Source organism: Micromonas pusilla (genome assembly GCF_000151265.4).
Source record: "Micromonas pusilla CCMP1545 genomic scaffold MICPUCscaffold_10, whole genome shotgun sequence".
NCBI lineage: Eukaryota > Viridiplantae > Chlorophyta > Mamiellophyceae > Mamiellales > Mamiellaceae > Micromonas > Micromonas pusilla.
The window spans coordinates 877,129-888,777 of NW_003315891.1; the positions used below are offsets into that span (position 1 = coordinate 877,129).

General features: G+C 60.0%; 2 protein-coding genes across 2 annotated transcripts in view; one reads left to right on the forward strand and one right to left on the reverse strand.

The window, feature by feature from the left end:
- Positions 1-586: 586 nt before the first annotated feature.
- On the forward strand, positions 587-10,931 carry DHC1 (dynein heavy chain; the record flags this gene model as incomplete). Its single annotated transcript, XM_003061497.1, has 2 exons — positions 587-4,332; positions 4,366-10,931. 2 exons carry the CDS (start codon positions 587-589, stop codon positions 10,829-10,831), a joined length of 10,212 nt encoding a protein of 3,403 aa, XP_003061543.1. The 3' UTR covers positions 10,832-10,931.
- A 183-nt stretch (positions 10,932-11,114) lies between these two features.
- MICPUCDRAFT_20182 (uncharacterized protein) overlaps positions 11,115-11,649 on the reverse strand; it is a gene marked incomplete at both ends in the record, with an annotated part of 2,557 nt that continues 2,022 nt past the window's right edge. The window contains one exon of the mRNA XM_003061744.1: positions 11,115-11,363. Within this exon, the coding sequence (XP_003061790.1) occupies positions 11,115-11,363 (249 nt within the window). The remainder of the gene's footprint in view (positions 11,364-11,649) is intronic.

Genomic DNA, 11,649 nt, shown 5'->3' on the forward strand with positions numbered 1-11,649 from the left:
GGCGGACGCGCCGCCGGTGCTCTTCGAAGGCGATCAAGCCCAGGCGGTGCTCCTCGCGTCGCCGGAGTACCAAAACGTCAAGGCGCGCATCGAGCAGACGGTCCGAAACTCGTTCGAGCAGAGCAAAGAGTACGCGCTCGCTCTCGAGGACAACCGCGCCATATACAAGTTTGGCATGGAGTGGAACAAAGCCGAGTACGAAGCCGCGCCCAAGACGGTGGCGCAGTTCCGCGCGGACATGCGCGTGCAGCGCGACTGGGTCACGCAGCTGGACCGCACGAAGCTCGCGGCGACCGTCGGCGTGTTGTCCGTGGACGTCAAGCCGCTGCGGAACGAGCTGTCGAGCACGGTCGTGAGCATGCTGGAGAGCATGAAGGCGTTGCTTCTCGTCGCCGCGCGCGAGGAGTCGACGGCGGCGCGCGAGCGCTTCGAGAAACGGGCCAAGTCGCTGATGGACCGACCGGAAGACCTGGACGGGTTCGCGTCGCTCATGGAGGCGCACAAGAGCCACACGGACAACAAGATGAACTACCACACCGAGCACCAGATGGTGGAGGAGATGTTCAACATGCTGATCAACTACGAGATGAAGATTCCCGCCTCGGATTCGGTGAAGCGGGACGATTTAAACGACGCGGTGCAAAAGTTCCACGTGGCGATGGAGGAGGCGATCGTGTTCGTGGACAAGCACAAGAAGAACTTCGCGAAGGAGATGAACAACGCCATCTTAGAGCTGGACGAGAACATGTTCGCGGTGCAGAGCACGTTAAACACGGGCGTGTTCATCGAACGCGACTCGGACGCGCAGCTCGTCGTGGACGAGTTACAAAAGTGCAAGACGCTCATCGACGGGTACAAAGTCCGCGTCGCGACGATGCAAAAGTACCAAGGCTTGTTCGAGACCCCGGTCGGGACGTTCAGCAACTTGGAGTTCGCGACGAAGGAGTACGACACCAAGTACGAATCCTGGGGTGGACTGCACGGCTGGCAGACGACGATGAACTCGTGGATGACGTCCCCGACGCCGTCGCTCGAGCTCGAAAAGATTGTCAGCACCGTGGACGACGTCTACACCGGCGCGTACAAGCTCCTGAAGCTGCGCAGGGACGATCAGGTCGTCATGCGCACGCGCGAGGAGATCGAGGCGTTCCGGAAGTACCAGCCGCTGTTGCAAGAAGTTGCGAACCCGGCGCTGCAGCCGCGTCACTGGGAGAAAATTTTCGAAGTCTTTGGCAAGGTGTACGACGAGGCGAACCCGTGCTCGTGCCAAGATTTGATCGACATGGGCGTCCTGGATAAGTTCGAGAAGCTCGAAGCCATCGGCGCGACGGCCTCGAAGGAGTTCTCGCTCCTGAAGACCCTCGAGAAGATGATCGCGGAGTGGGACGGCGTCGACTTTCGGTGCATCGCGTACAAGGACACCGGGACGTTCATCCTCGGCGGCGCCGAGGAGGTGCAGGCCATCTTGGACGACCAGATCGTGAAAGCGCAGGGCATGTGCGCGTCGCCGTTCGTGAAGCCGTTCAAAGAAGACGCGGTCGAGTGGAGCAAGACGCTCAACACGCTTCAGGATTTGTTGGACAATTGGCTGAAGTGCCAGTCCACGTGGCTGTACTTGGAGCCCATCTTCTCCTCAGACGACATCGTGAAGCAGATGCCGGAGGAAGGGGACAAGTTCCGGCAGGTGGATCAGGAGTGGCGGGACATCATGACCGCGACGTCGCAAGAGCCCGGGGTGATCGCGATCGGGCGGGACGTCGATCGTCTGGACCGCCTGGAGGAGTGCAACGTCCTCCTCGACGCGATCCAGAAGGGCCTCAGCGCCTACCTCGAGAAGAAGCGTCTGTTTTTCCCTCGCTTCTTTTTCCTCTCCAACGACGAGATGCTCGAGATCCTCTCCGAGACGAAAGATCCGACGCGCGTGCAGCCGCACTTGAAAAAGTGTTTCGAAGGCGTCGCGAAGTTGAAGTTCGACGAAGAGGGCGAGTACGACATCCTCGCCATGGTCTCCGAGGAGAAGGAGGAGGTGCCCTTCAACAACATCATCTCCACCGCCGCGGCGAACGGCGCGGTGGAAAAGTGGCTGCTGCAGGTTGAAAAAGCGATGTTCGACTCAATTCACCACGTCACCGGCGAGGGTTTGAAATCGTACGAGCTAAAACCGAGAGACGAGTGGGTCCTGGACTGGCCCGGGATGGTCGTCCTCGTGTGCACGGCGGTGTACTGGACCAAAGGGGTGACGGAGGCGATCACGAAGGGACAGACGAAAAAGTACGAAGAGATGTGCACCTCGGATCTTCTTAAAGTAGTCGACCGCGTGCGCGGCGAGCTGACGTCGTTGCAGCGGAAAACCCTCGGCGCGCTCGTCGTCATGGACGTCCACGCGAGAGACGTCGTCGCGAAGTTGGCCGAGAAGGGGGTGTCCAGCGCGACGGATTTCGACTGGCAAGCGCAGTTGCGGTCCTACTGGGAAGAGGACGAGACGGGCGAGCGCGACTTCACGACCATCATGCGCATCATGTCCGCGCAGGTGGAGTACGGGTACGAGTATTTAGGGAACTCGTCCCGTTTAGTCATCACGCCGTTGACGGACCGGTGCTACCGAACGTTGATGGGCGCGATCCACCTGACGTTAGGCGGCGCCCCCGAGGGCCCCGCGGGGACGGGCAAGACGGAGACGACGAAGGACCTCGCCAAGGCGCTCGCGCGGCAGTGCGTCGTGTTCAACTGCTCGGACAGCATGGACTACATCCAGATGGGGAAGTTCTTCAAAGGCCTCGCGTCGAGCGGCGCGTGGGCGTGCTTCGACGAGTTCAACCGGATCGACCTCGAGGTTTTATCCGTCGTCGCGCAGCAGGTGCTCGATATTCAACGCGCCATCGCGGCGCAAGTCACGTCGTTCGTGTTCGAAGGCACGGAGATTGGTCTGAAGTACAGCGCGTGGGCGTGCATCACGATGAACCCGGGCTACGCCGGTCGTTCCGAGCTTCCGGATAACCTGAAAGCTCTGTTCCGCACGGTCGCGATGATGGTCCCGGATTACGCGATGATCGGCGAGATCATCCTGTACTCGTTCGGGTATCTCGAAGCGCGAGACTCGGCGACGAAAATTGTGCAGTGTTACAAGCTCTGCTCCGAGCAGCTGTCGTCGCAGGATCACTACGATTACGGCATGCGCGCGGTCATGGCGGTGCTCCGAGCCGCGGGTAACCTCAAGCGACGGTACCCGGAAGAGGACGAGCACGTGCTCATGCTCCGGTCGATCATCGACGTGAACCTTTGCAAGTTTCTCTCGCAAGACGTCCCGCTGTTCCAAGGCATCATCTCCGATTTATTCCCGGGGGTCGAGTTACCCAAGTCGGACTACACGAAGATGGAGACCGCGATGCACGAGGCATGCGCGGAGATGAACCTCCAGCCGGACCCGTACTTCTTCCTCAAAACGACGCAGCTGTACGAGATGATCGTCGTGCGTCACGGCCTCATGATCGTCGGGCAGCCGTTCAGCGGCAAGACGTGCTCCTATCGCGTCCTCGCGCGCGCGCTCTCCATCATGGCGGAGCGCGGCGAGGAAGGACAGGTGAAGTGCGAGTTCGAGTGCGTGAACCCGAAGTCGATCACGATGGGTCAGCTGTACGGACAGAGCGACCCGCAGACGCAGGAGTGGCAGGACGGCGTCCTCGCGGTGGTGTACAAGCGACTCGCGCACGACCCGAGCCCGAACCGGAAGTGGTTCATGCTGGACGGCCCCGTCGACGCGATTTGGATCGAAAACATGAACACGGTGCTCGACGACAACAAGAAGCTGTGTCTGAACAGCGGCGAGATCATCGCGATGAGCAACGTCATGAACATGATCTTCGAGGTGGCGGACCTCGCGGTCGCGTCCCCCGCGACCGTCTCCCGGTGCGGGATGGTGTTCCTCGAGCCGCACCAGCTCGGGTGGCGGCCGCTGTGTTTGTCGTGGCTCAACACGTTTCCGGAGACGAAGTGGTTCAACGAGGCGTTTAAATCGCGCGTCCTCGCGCTGTTCGACTGGCTCGTCCCGGTGTCGATCCGTTTCTTGAAGAGGGAGATCAAGGAAGTCGCCGCGACGACGGACGAGGGCACGAACGTGGTCGTCAACTTGATGCGAACGTTCAAGTCCCTCCTGATCGTCCCGCTCACGGATCCGAAGGGTCTCGTGAAGGAGATTCCCGTCAAGGAGCCCGGGGCGTTCGACGCGCACATCGACAGCGTGTTCATCTTTTCCCTCGCGTGGTCCATCGGCGGCAGCGCGGCGACGAACGAGGGCAGGGCCGCGTTCGACGAGTTCTTCCGCACCGCGTACGCGTGCGAGCTCGAGAACGGCTACGCCGGTCCGAGCGGCGAGAAGTACATCTTAGCGGAGGACATCCCCGCCGGGCACGTGACGACGACGACGCCGGCGCCGCCGGCGTCCATCGGCGAAGGCGACGGGGAAATCAAGACGACCATCTACGACTTCCGGTGGGACATCGAGAGCTCCTCGTGGGTGCCGTGGGAGGACATGGTGGACAAGACCGCGATCCCGGACGACGCGGCGTTCAAGTCGATCATCGTCCCGACTGTGGACACGGTTCGGTACTTGTATCTCGCCGACCTCGCGATTCAAAACGACTCGCCGATTTTGTTCTGCGGCCCCACCGGCACGGGGAAGTCGGTCTACATGCAAGGGCACTTGCTCAAGATGGACCCGGAGCTGTACGCGCCGCCGAACTTCGTCGGGTTCAGCGCGAAGACGAGCGCGAACATCACGCAGCATCTGATCGACGCCAAGTTGGACAAGCGTCGGAAGGGCTACTTTGGCCCGCCCATCGGCAAGCGCATGGTCGTCATGGTCGACGATCTGAACATGCCGCAGAAGGAGACGTACGGCGCGCAGCCGCCGATCGAGTTGCTCCGGCAGTTCATGGATCACGGCGGGTGGTACGACAGAGAGAACACGTTCCGAAACATGCAGGACGTGCTCTTCGTCGCGGCGATGGGACCCCCCGGCGGCGGCCGAGCGCCGATCACGCAGCGGTACCAGCGTCACTTCAACATGCTGTCGATCGTGGAGTTTGACGCGAAAGCGCTCGAGCACATCTTCGGGACGATCCTCGGGTGGTTCTACAGGGTGAACAACTTCCCCGAGGAGGTTTGCGCGCTCAAGAAGAAGATCATCGACGCGACGTTGCAGGTGTACACGTCCTCCATCGCCAAGCTGCTTCCGACGCCGGCCAAGTCGCACTACACGTTTAACCTCCGCGACGTCTCGCGCGTGATCGAAGGTCTCACGCTGCAAAAAGCGGAAGGCCTCGAGACCGGGCTCGGAGGCATCGGCGAGCACTACCGCCTGTGGGTGCACGAGACGATGCGCGTGTTCTACGACCGCCTCGTCGACGACGACGACCGGACGTGGATCCTCGGGTACATCAAAGAGCTCACGATTTCGAACTTTGACCAAGATTTCGACAAGCTGTTCGACCACCTCGATTTCGATAACAGCGGCGACGTCGACGCGGAGGAGCTCCGGCACTGCATGTTCGGCGATTACATGGGCGACGACGAGCCGGACTCGCAGGGTGGCAATCGTCTGTACGACGAGATCACCGACATGTCTGAGGTTGTGCACCGCCTGGAAGAGTACCTCGTCGATCACAACGGAGTTTCGAAATCGCCGATGAATCTCGCGATGTTCTTGTACGCCGCGGAGCACGTGTCGAGGATTTGCCGCGTTTTGAAACAGCCCGGCGCGCACATGCTGTGCGTCGGCGTCGGCGGGTCCGGACGCCAGTCCCTCTCGCGGCTCGCGTCGTTCATCATGGGCATGGAGTGCTTCCAGATTGCCATCTCGAAGAGTTACACGACTGTCGAGTGGAAGGAGGATTTGAAGAAATTTTGCCGCGAAGCCGGCGGAAGCGGGAAGCCGTGCGTGTTCTTGTTCTCGGACACGCAAATCAAGGAAGAATCCTACGTCGAGGACATCAACAACCTTCTGAACAGCGGCGAGGTCCCGAACTTGTTCCCGTACGACGAGCGCACGGCGGTCATGGAGCAATGCCGCGTCGCGTCCAAGAAGGAGGGGAACCCCCTCGAGACGCCGACGGAGCTGTGGCAGTACTTCATCGAAAAGTGCCGCGCGAACTTGCACGTGATTCTGTGCTTCTCCCCGATCGGCGAGGCGTTCCGCGAGCGCTTGCGGCAGTTCCCGTCGCTCGTGAACTGCTGCACGATCGATTGGTTCAGGGAGTGGCCGAACGACGCCCTGGAGGCGGTGGCGAACAAGCAGCTCCAAGACGTCGACGTCCCCGCGGATGACCGAGTGAAACTCCGCGAGATGTGTAAGACGTTCCATAGCTCCGTCCGCGAGCTCTCGGCAGATTATTTGCTCAAAGAAGGACGGCATAACTACGTCACGCCGACGTCGTACTTGGAGCTCCTCACGATGTTTACGTCTCTGCTCGCGAAGCAACGCGAACGCGTCAGCTCCGCGAAGAAGCGGTACGAAATCGGTTTAGAGAAGCTCGCGTTCACCGCGGCGGCGGTGAAAGAGATGCAGGACGAGCTCACGGCGCTTAAACCTAACCTGATACGCACCGTCGCGGAGACGGAAGAGCTGATGGAGAAGGTGAAGAAAGAGAAAGCCGAGGTCGTCGAGCCGAAAAAGGCGATCGTGGACGAGGAAGTCGCCGCCGCCGCCGCCAAGGGAGAAGCCGCCGGCGAGGTGAAAGCCGAGTGCGAAGCCCTCCTCGCGGAGGCGATCCCGGCGTTGAACGCCGCGCTCGAAGCCTTGGACACGATCAAACCCGCGGATATCAAGCTCGTGCAGTCGTTCAAGAACCCCCCGGCCGCGATCAAGCTCGTCATGGAAGCCGTGTGCGTGTGCCTGGACGTGAAACCCGCGAAGATCCCGGACCCGGCGGGCACCGGGAGAAAAATCGACGATTATTGGGGCCCGTCCAAGCTCCTGTTGGGTCAGCCGACGTTCGTGCAGTCGCTGAAGGAGTACGACAAGGACAACATCCCGGAGAGGATCATCGAAAAGATTCGAGAAAAATACATCGCGAACGAGGACTTCACCCCCGCGAACGCGGCGAAGGCGTCCAGCGCCGCCGAGGGCCTGTGTAGGTGGGTGTGCGCGATGGACTCGTACGAGAAAGTCGCGAAAATCGTCGGCCCGAAGAAGGAAGCGCTCGCCGCCGCGGAGGCGGAGTACAACTCGATCATGGACGCGCTGAAGGTGAAGCAAGACGAACTAGACGCCATCTTAGCCGCGCTCGCGGGGATGGAACAACAGCTCGAGGACTCCATGGCGGAGAAGAAACGTTTAGAGGACGAGGTTGAGCTGTGCACGATCAAGCTCGAACGCGCGGAGACGCTCATCAACGGCCTCGGCGGCGAACGCGACCGGTGGACGGTGAGCGCGTCTGATTTAGGCGTCGCGTACGATAACCTCACCGGAGATATGCTCATATCCGCGGGGATGATATCCTACTTGGGGACGTTCACGATGGCGTTCCGAGAGGGCATAGCGAACGACTGGGTCAAGGCGTGCAAGGACGCGGGGATTCCGAGCAGCGCGAAGTATTCGCTCATCAACTGCCTCGGCGACCCGGTGGCGATTCGCGAGTGGGGGATCGCGGGTTTACCGAACGATTCCTTCAGCGTGGACAACGGGATCATGATCGCGAACGCGCGTCGATGGCCGCTGATGATCGACCCGCAAGGTCAGGCGAACAAGTGGGTGAAGAACATGGAAAAGTCGCACAACCTCCAGGTGATAAAACTCACGGACGGAGACTACCTGCGAACGCTCGAAAACGCGATTCAGTTTGGTCTCCCGGTGCTTCTCGAAAACGTCGGCGAAGAGCTCGACCCTTCGCTCGAGCCTCTCTTACTGAAGCAGCTGTTCAAGTCCGGCGGCGTGATGTGCATCAAGCTCGGAGACTCGATCATCGAGTTTAGCGACCAGTTTCGGTTCTACATCACGACGGCGATGCGTAACCCGCACTACCTCCCGGAGACGGCGGTCAAGGTGACGCTGTTGAACTTTATGATCACCGTGGACGGTCTCTCCGACCAGCTTCTCGGCGTCGTCGTCGCGGAAGAGCGCCCGGACCTCGAGTCGCAGAGACAAGAGCTCGTCGTCGCGTCCGCGGAGAACAAGCGAAGGCTTCAGGAGATCGAGGACCGGATCCTTCACACGCTGTCCTCGTCCGAGGGGAACATCTTAGAAGACGCGAAAGCGATCGAGGTTTTATCCGAGGCGAAGGTGGTGTCCGTTGAAATTTCGGAGAAGCAAAAAGTCGCGGACGCGACGCAGATCGAGATCGACGAAGCGCGCGAAGGGTACAAACCGTGCGGCGCGTACAACAGCGTGTTGTTCTTTTGCATCCGAGACCTCGCGAACATCGACCCGATGTACCAGTACTCGCTGTCGTGGTTCATCTCGTTGTTCGTGCGGTCGATTCACGGCAGCGACAAGGAAGTGGAAGAGCTCGGCGCGCGTCTGAAGATTATCAACGAACACTTCACGTACGCGTTGTACAACAACGTGTGCCGGTCGCTGTTCGAGAAGGACAAGCTCCTGTTTGCGTTTTTGTTGGACTGCCGGATCATGTCCAGCGAGGATCGCCTCCCGGCGAACGAGTATTCGTTCCTTCTCACCGGCGGCGTCGGCGTCACCGGAAAAGAAGTCTCTCAGCCCGCGGAGGAGTGGATCTCGCCGAAGATGTGGGGAGAAATCACGCGACTCGCGTCCGTCGCGGAGCCCTTCGCGAACGTTCCGGAGGACATCTCCGCGGACGTCGCGGCGTGGCGGGCGATTTACGACTCGTCGCAGCCGCATCAGGAGAAACTCCCGGGGGCGTACTCGGAGACGACGAGCGAGTTTCAGCGGCTGCTCTTACTCCGATGCTTGCGTCCGGATAAGCTCCTGCCCGGGGTGAACGACTTCGTCGAGAGCACGATGGGTCGACGGTTCATCGAGCCTCCTCCGTTTGACCTCGCGGGGTCGTTCAAAGAGTCCACGGTGGTGACGCCGCTCTTGTTCGTGCTGTCGCCCGGGTCGGACCCGACGTCCGCGCTGTTGAAATTCGCGGAGGAGATGGATAAATCGAACGACATCTCCGTGATCTCCATGGGTCAAGGTCAGGGCCCGAAGGCTGCGGTTTTGATAGAGGAGGCGGTTCAGGTTGGGAAGTGGGTGCTGCTCCAGAACTGCCACCTCGCGCCGTCGTGGATGCCGTCGCTCGAGAAAATTTGCGAGGGCATCAAACCGGAGACGACCGACGATAATTTCCGCCTATGGTTGACGTCCCTTCCGTCCGCGTCGTTCCCGGTGACGATCTTACAGAACGGCGTAAAGATGACGAACGAGCCCCCGCGAGGGTTGCGAGCGAACATGCGACGGTCGTTCCAGCTCGACCCGATCGCGAACCCAGAATTTTTCGAGACGTGCGGAAAATCGGAGGTTTTCAAAAAGCTCTGCTTCGGCCTCGCGTTTTGCCACGGCTTCGTGCAAGAGCGGCGAATCTTCGGTCCGATCGGGTGGAACATCCCGTACGGCTTCGACGACGGCGACTTGCGCATCAGCGTCCGGCAGCTGCACATGTACGTGAACGACAACGACGAGACCCCGTTCGCGGCGCTCAAGTACGCGACGGGCGAGTGCAACTACGGCGGGAGAGTCACCGACGACAAAGACCGGCGCTTGTTGAACACGCTTCTGAACCGCGTGTACCGCGCGGAAGCGCTGGAGCCCGAGTTTAAGCTCAGCGAAAGCGGGACGTACGTGATCCCGGAGCCCGGGGACGTGCAGACGTACCTCGACGCGATCGCCGCGCTGCCGATCTTGCCGCGGCCGGAGGCGTTTGGGCTTCACGACAACGCGGACATCACGAAGGATTTAAATCACACCGCGCTGCTCACGGAGACGCTCATCAAGACCGGCGGCGGGAGTGGCGGCGGCGGCGGCGGGCAAGAACAGCTCGTCGCAAAAATGGTGAAAGAGTGCTTAGAGCGCTTGCCCGCGAACTTTGACATCGAAGCCGTGCAACGGAAGTTCCCGGTGAGGTACGAGCAGAGCATGAACACCGTGCTCGCGCAAGAGATGCTTCGGTATAACCGTCTCCTGTCGATCATTCGCGGGTCGCTTCAGCAGCTCGAACGCGCGATCGCGGGTCTGACTGTGATGTCCGCCGAGCTCGAGACAGTGTTCAACTCGTTCGCGATCGGTCAAGTCCCGAAGATGTGGATGGGGAAGTCGTTCCCGAGCCTTAAACCGCTCGCGGGGTACGTCGACGACCTCCTCGCGCGCTTGGACTTGTTCGAGAGCTGGTACAGAGACGGTCAGCCTCCGTGCTTTTGGATCTCAGGGTTTTTCTTCACGCCGTCGTTCACGACCGCGGCGCTTCAGAACTTCGCGCGGATCAATAAATACGCGATCGACACCGTCGGTTTCGAGATGGAGATGCTCGGAATGAACCACGAAGAGTACACGACCGCGCCGGAGAGTGGGATTTACATTTACGGTTTATTCTTGGAAGGGTGCGGCTGGGACAAGGAGCGAAACGTCCTGACCGAGTCGCGGCCGAAAGTTTTGTTCGAGCCCGCGCCGTGCATTTGGTTGAAGCCGCAAAAGCTGAGCGACATCAGCGAATACACGCACTACAGCTGTCCGGTGTATCGCACCGCGGAACGAAGAGGCGTGTTGGCCACCACCGGACACTCGACTAACTTTTTGATGATGATGAAGATGCCGACCGCGGGGGACGAGGAAGAGCACTGGACCTTGCGCGGCGTCTGTCTGTTGTGTAGCTTAAGTTAAGAAGACGAACGATTCATAGTTCGTACGTAGAAGAGGAGGAGCATTGTAAAACAAAAACGATTGTTAAGTACGGAAGTAAAAAACAACTGTGAACTGTATTACAGTGAGTCAAACAAAACAAACAAAAATATGTAACTTTCTTCGAAAATTTCTCCTAAGTCGTTGATTTTTCACCCCCCCTCGTCGCTCGTAATACACGTACTGTAGTCAAAGGACTTATGAAGTGATAGATCAAGCGGGTACGTCGAGAATACGCGAGCATCGATCGAGTAATGGATTTAATTTAGGGGTGCGAGTCGTCCGGGCACTGGCATTCCGGTTTTGACTTTTGCATCTCCGGGGGGTACGTCGAGCACCAATCGGGTACAACGCACTTCGTCGGGTTGCCCGAGTTCATCGAGTCCATCGTGGGGCCCTCGCCGGGGGCGCCGTGCATCGAGTCCGTCATGGGTCCCTCGCCAGGGGCGCCTTGCATCGAGTCCATCGTGGGAACCTCCACGGGGGGGCCCTGCATCGAGTCCATCGTGGGAACCTCGTGGTCGTCCTTGTCGTCGTCGTCCTCGTCGTCGTCCTCACCGTCTTCGTGATGCTGGGGGCAGTGGGACTTGAGCACGTCGACGATATCCTCTCCTGGCTCTACAGCCATAGCGACGACCTCCTCCGCGGATTTGCCCTCAGCGAGTGCTGCCTTGACTTGCTCGGGGATGCCGCAGTCCTTGATGAACCCGTCGACGTTCGTGACGCCTTTTCCTTGGAGGAACGACTTGAAGCCGTCGGAGAACTCGGAGGGGTCGTGAATCATGTCTTCGGGGCCCTCC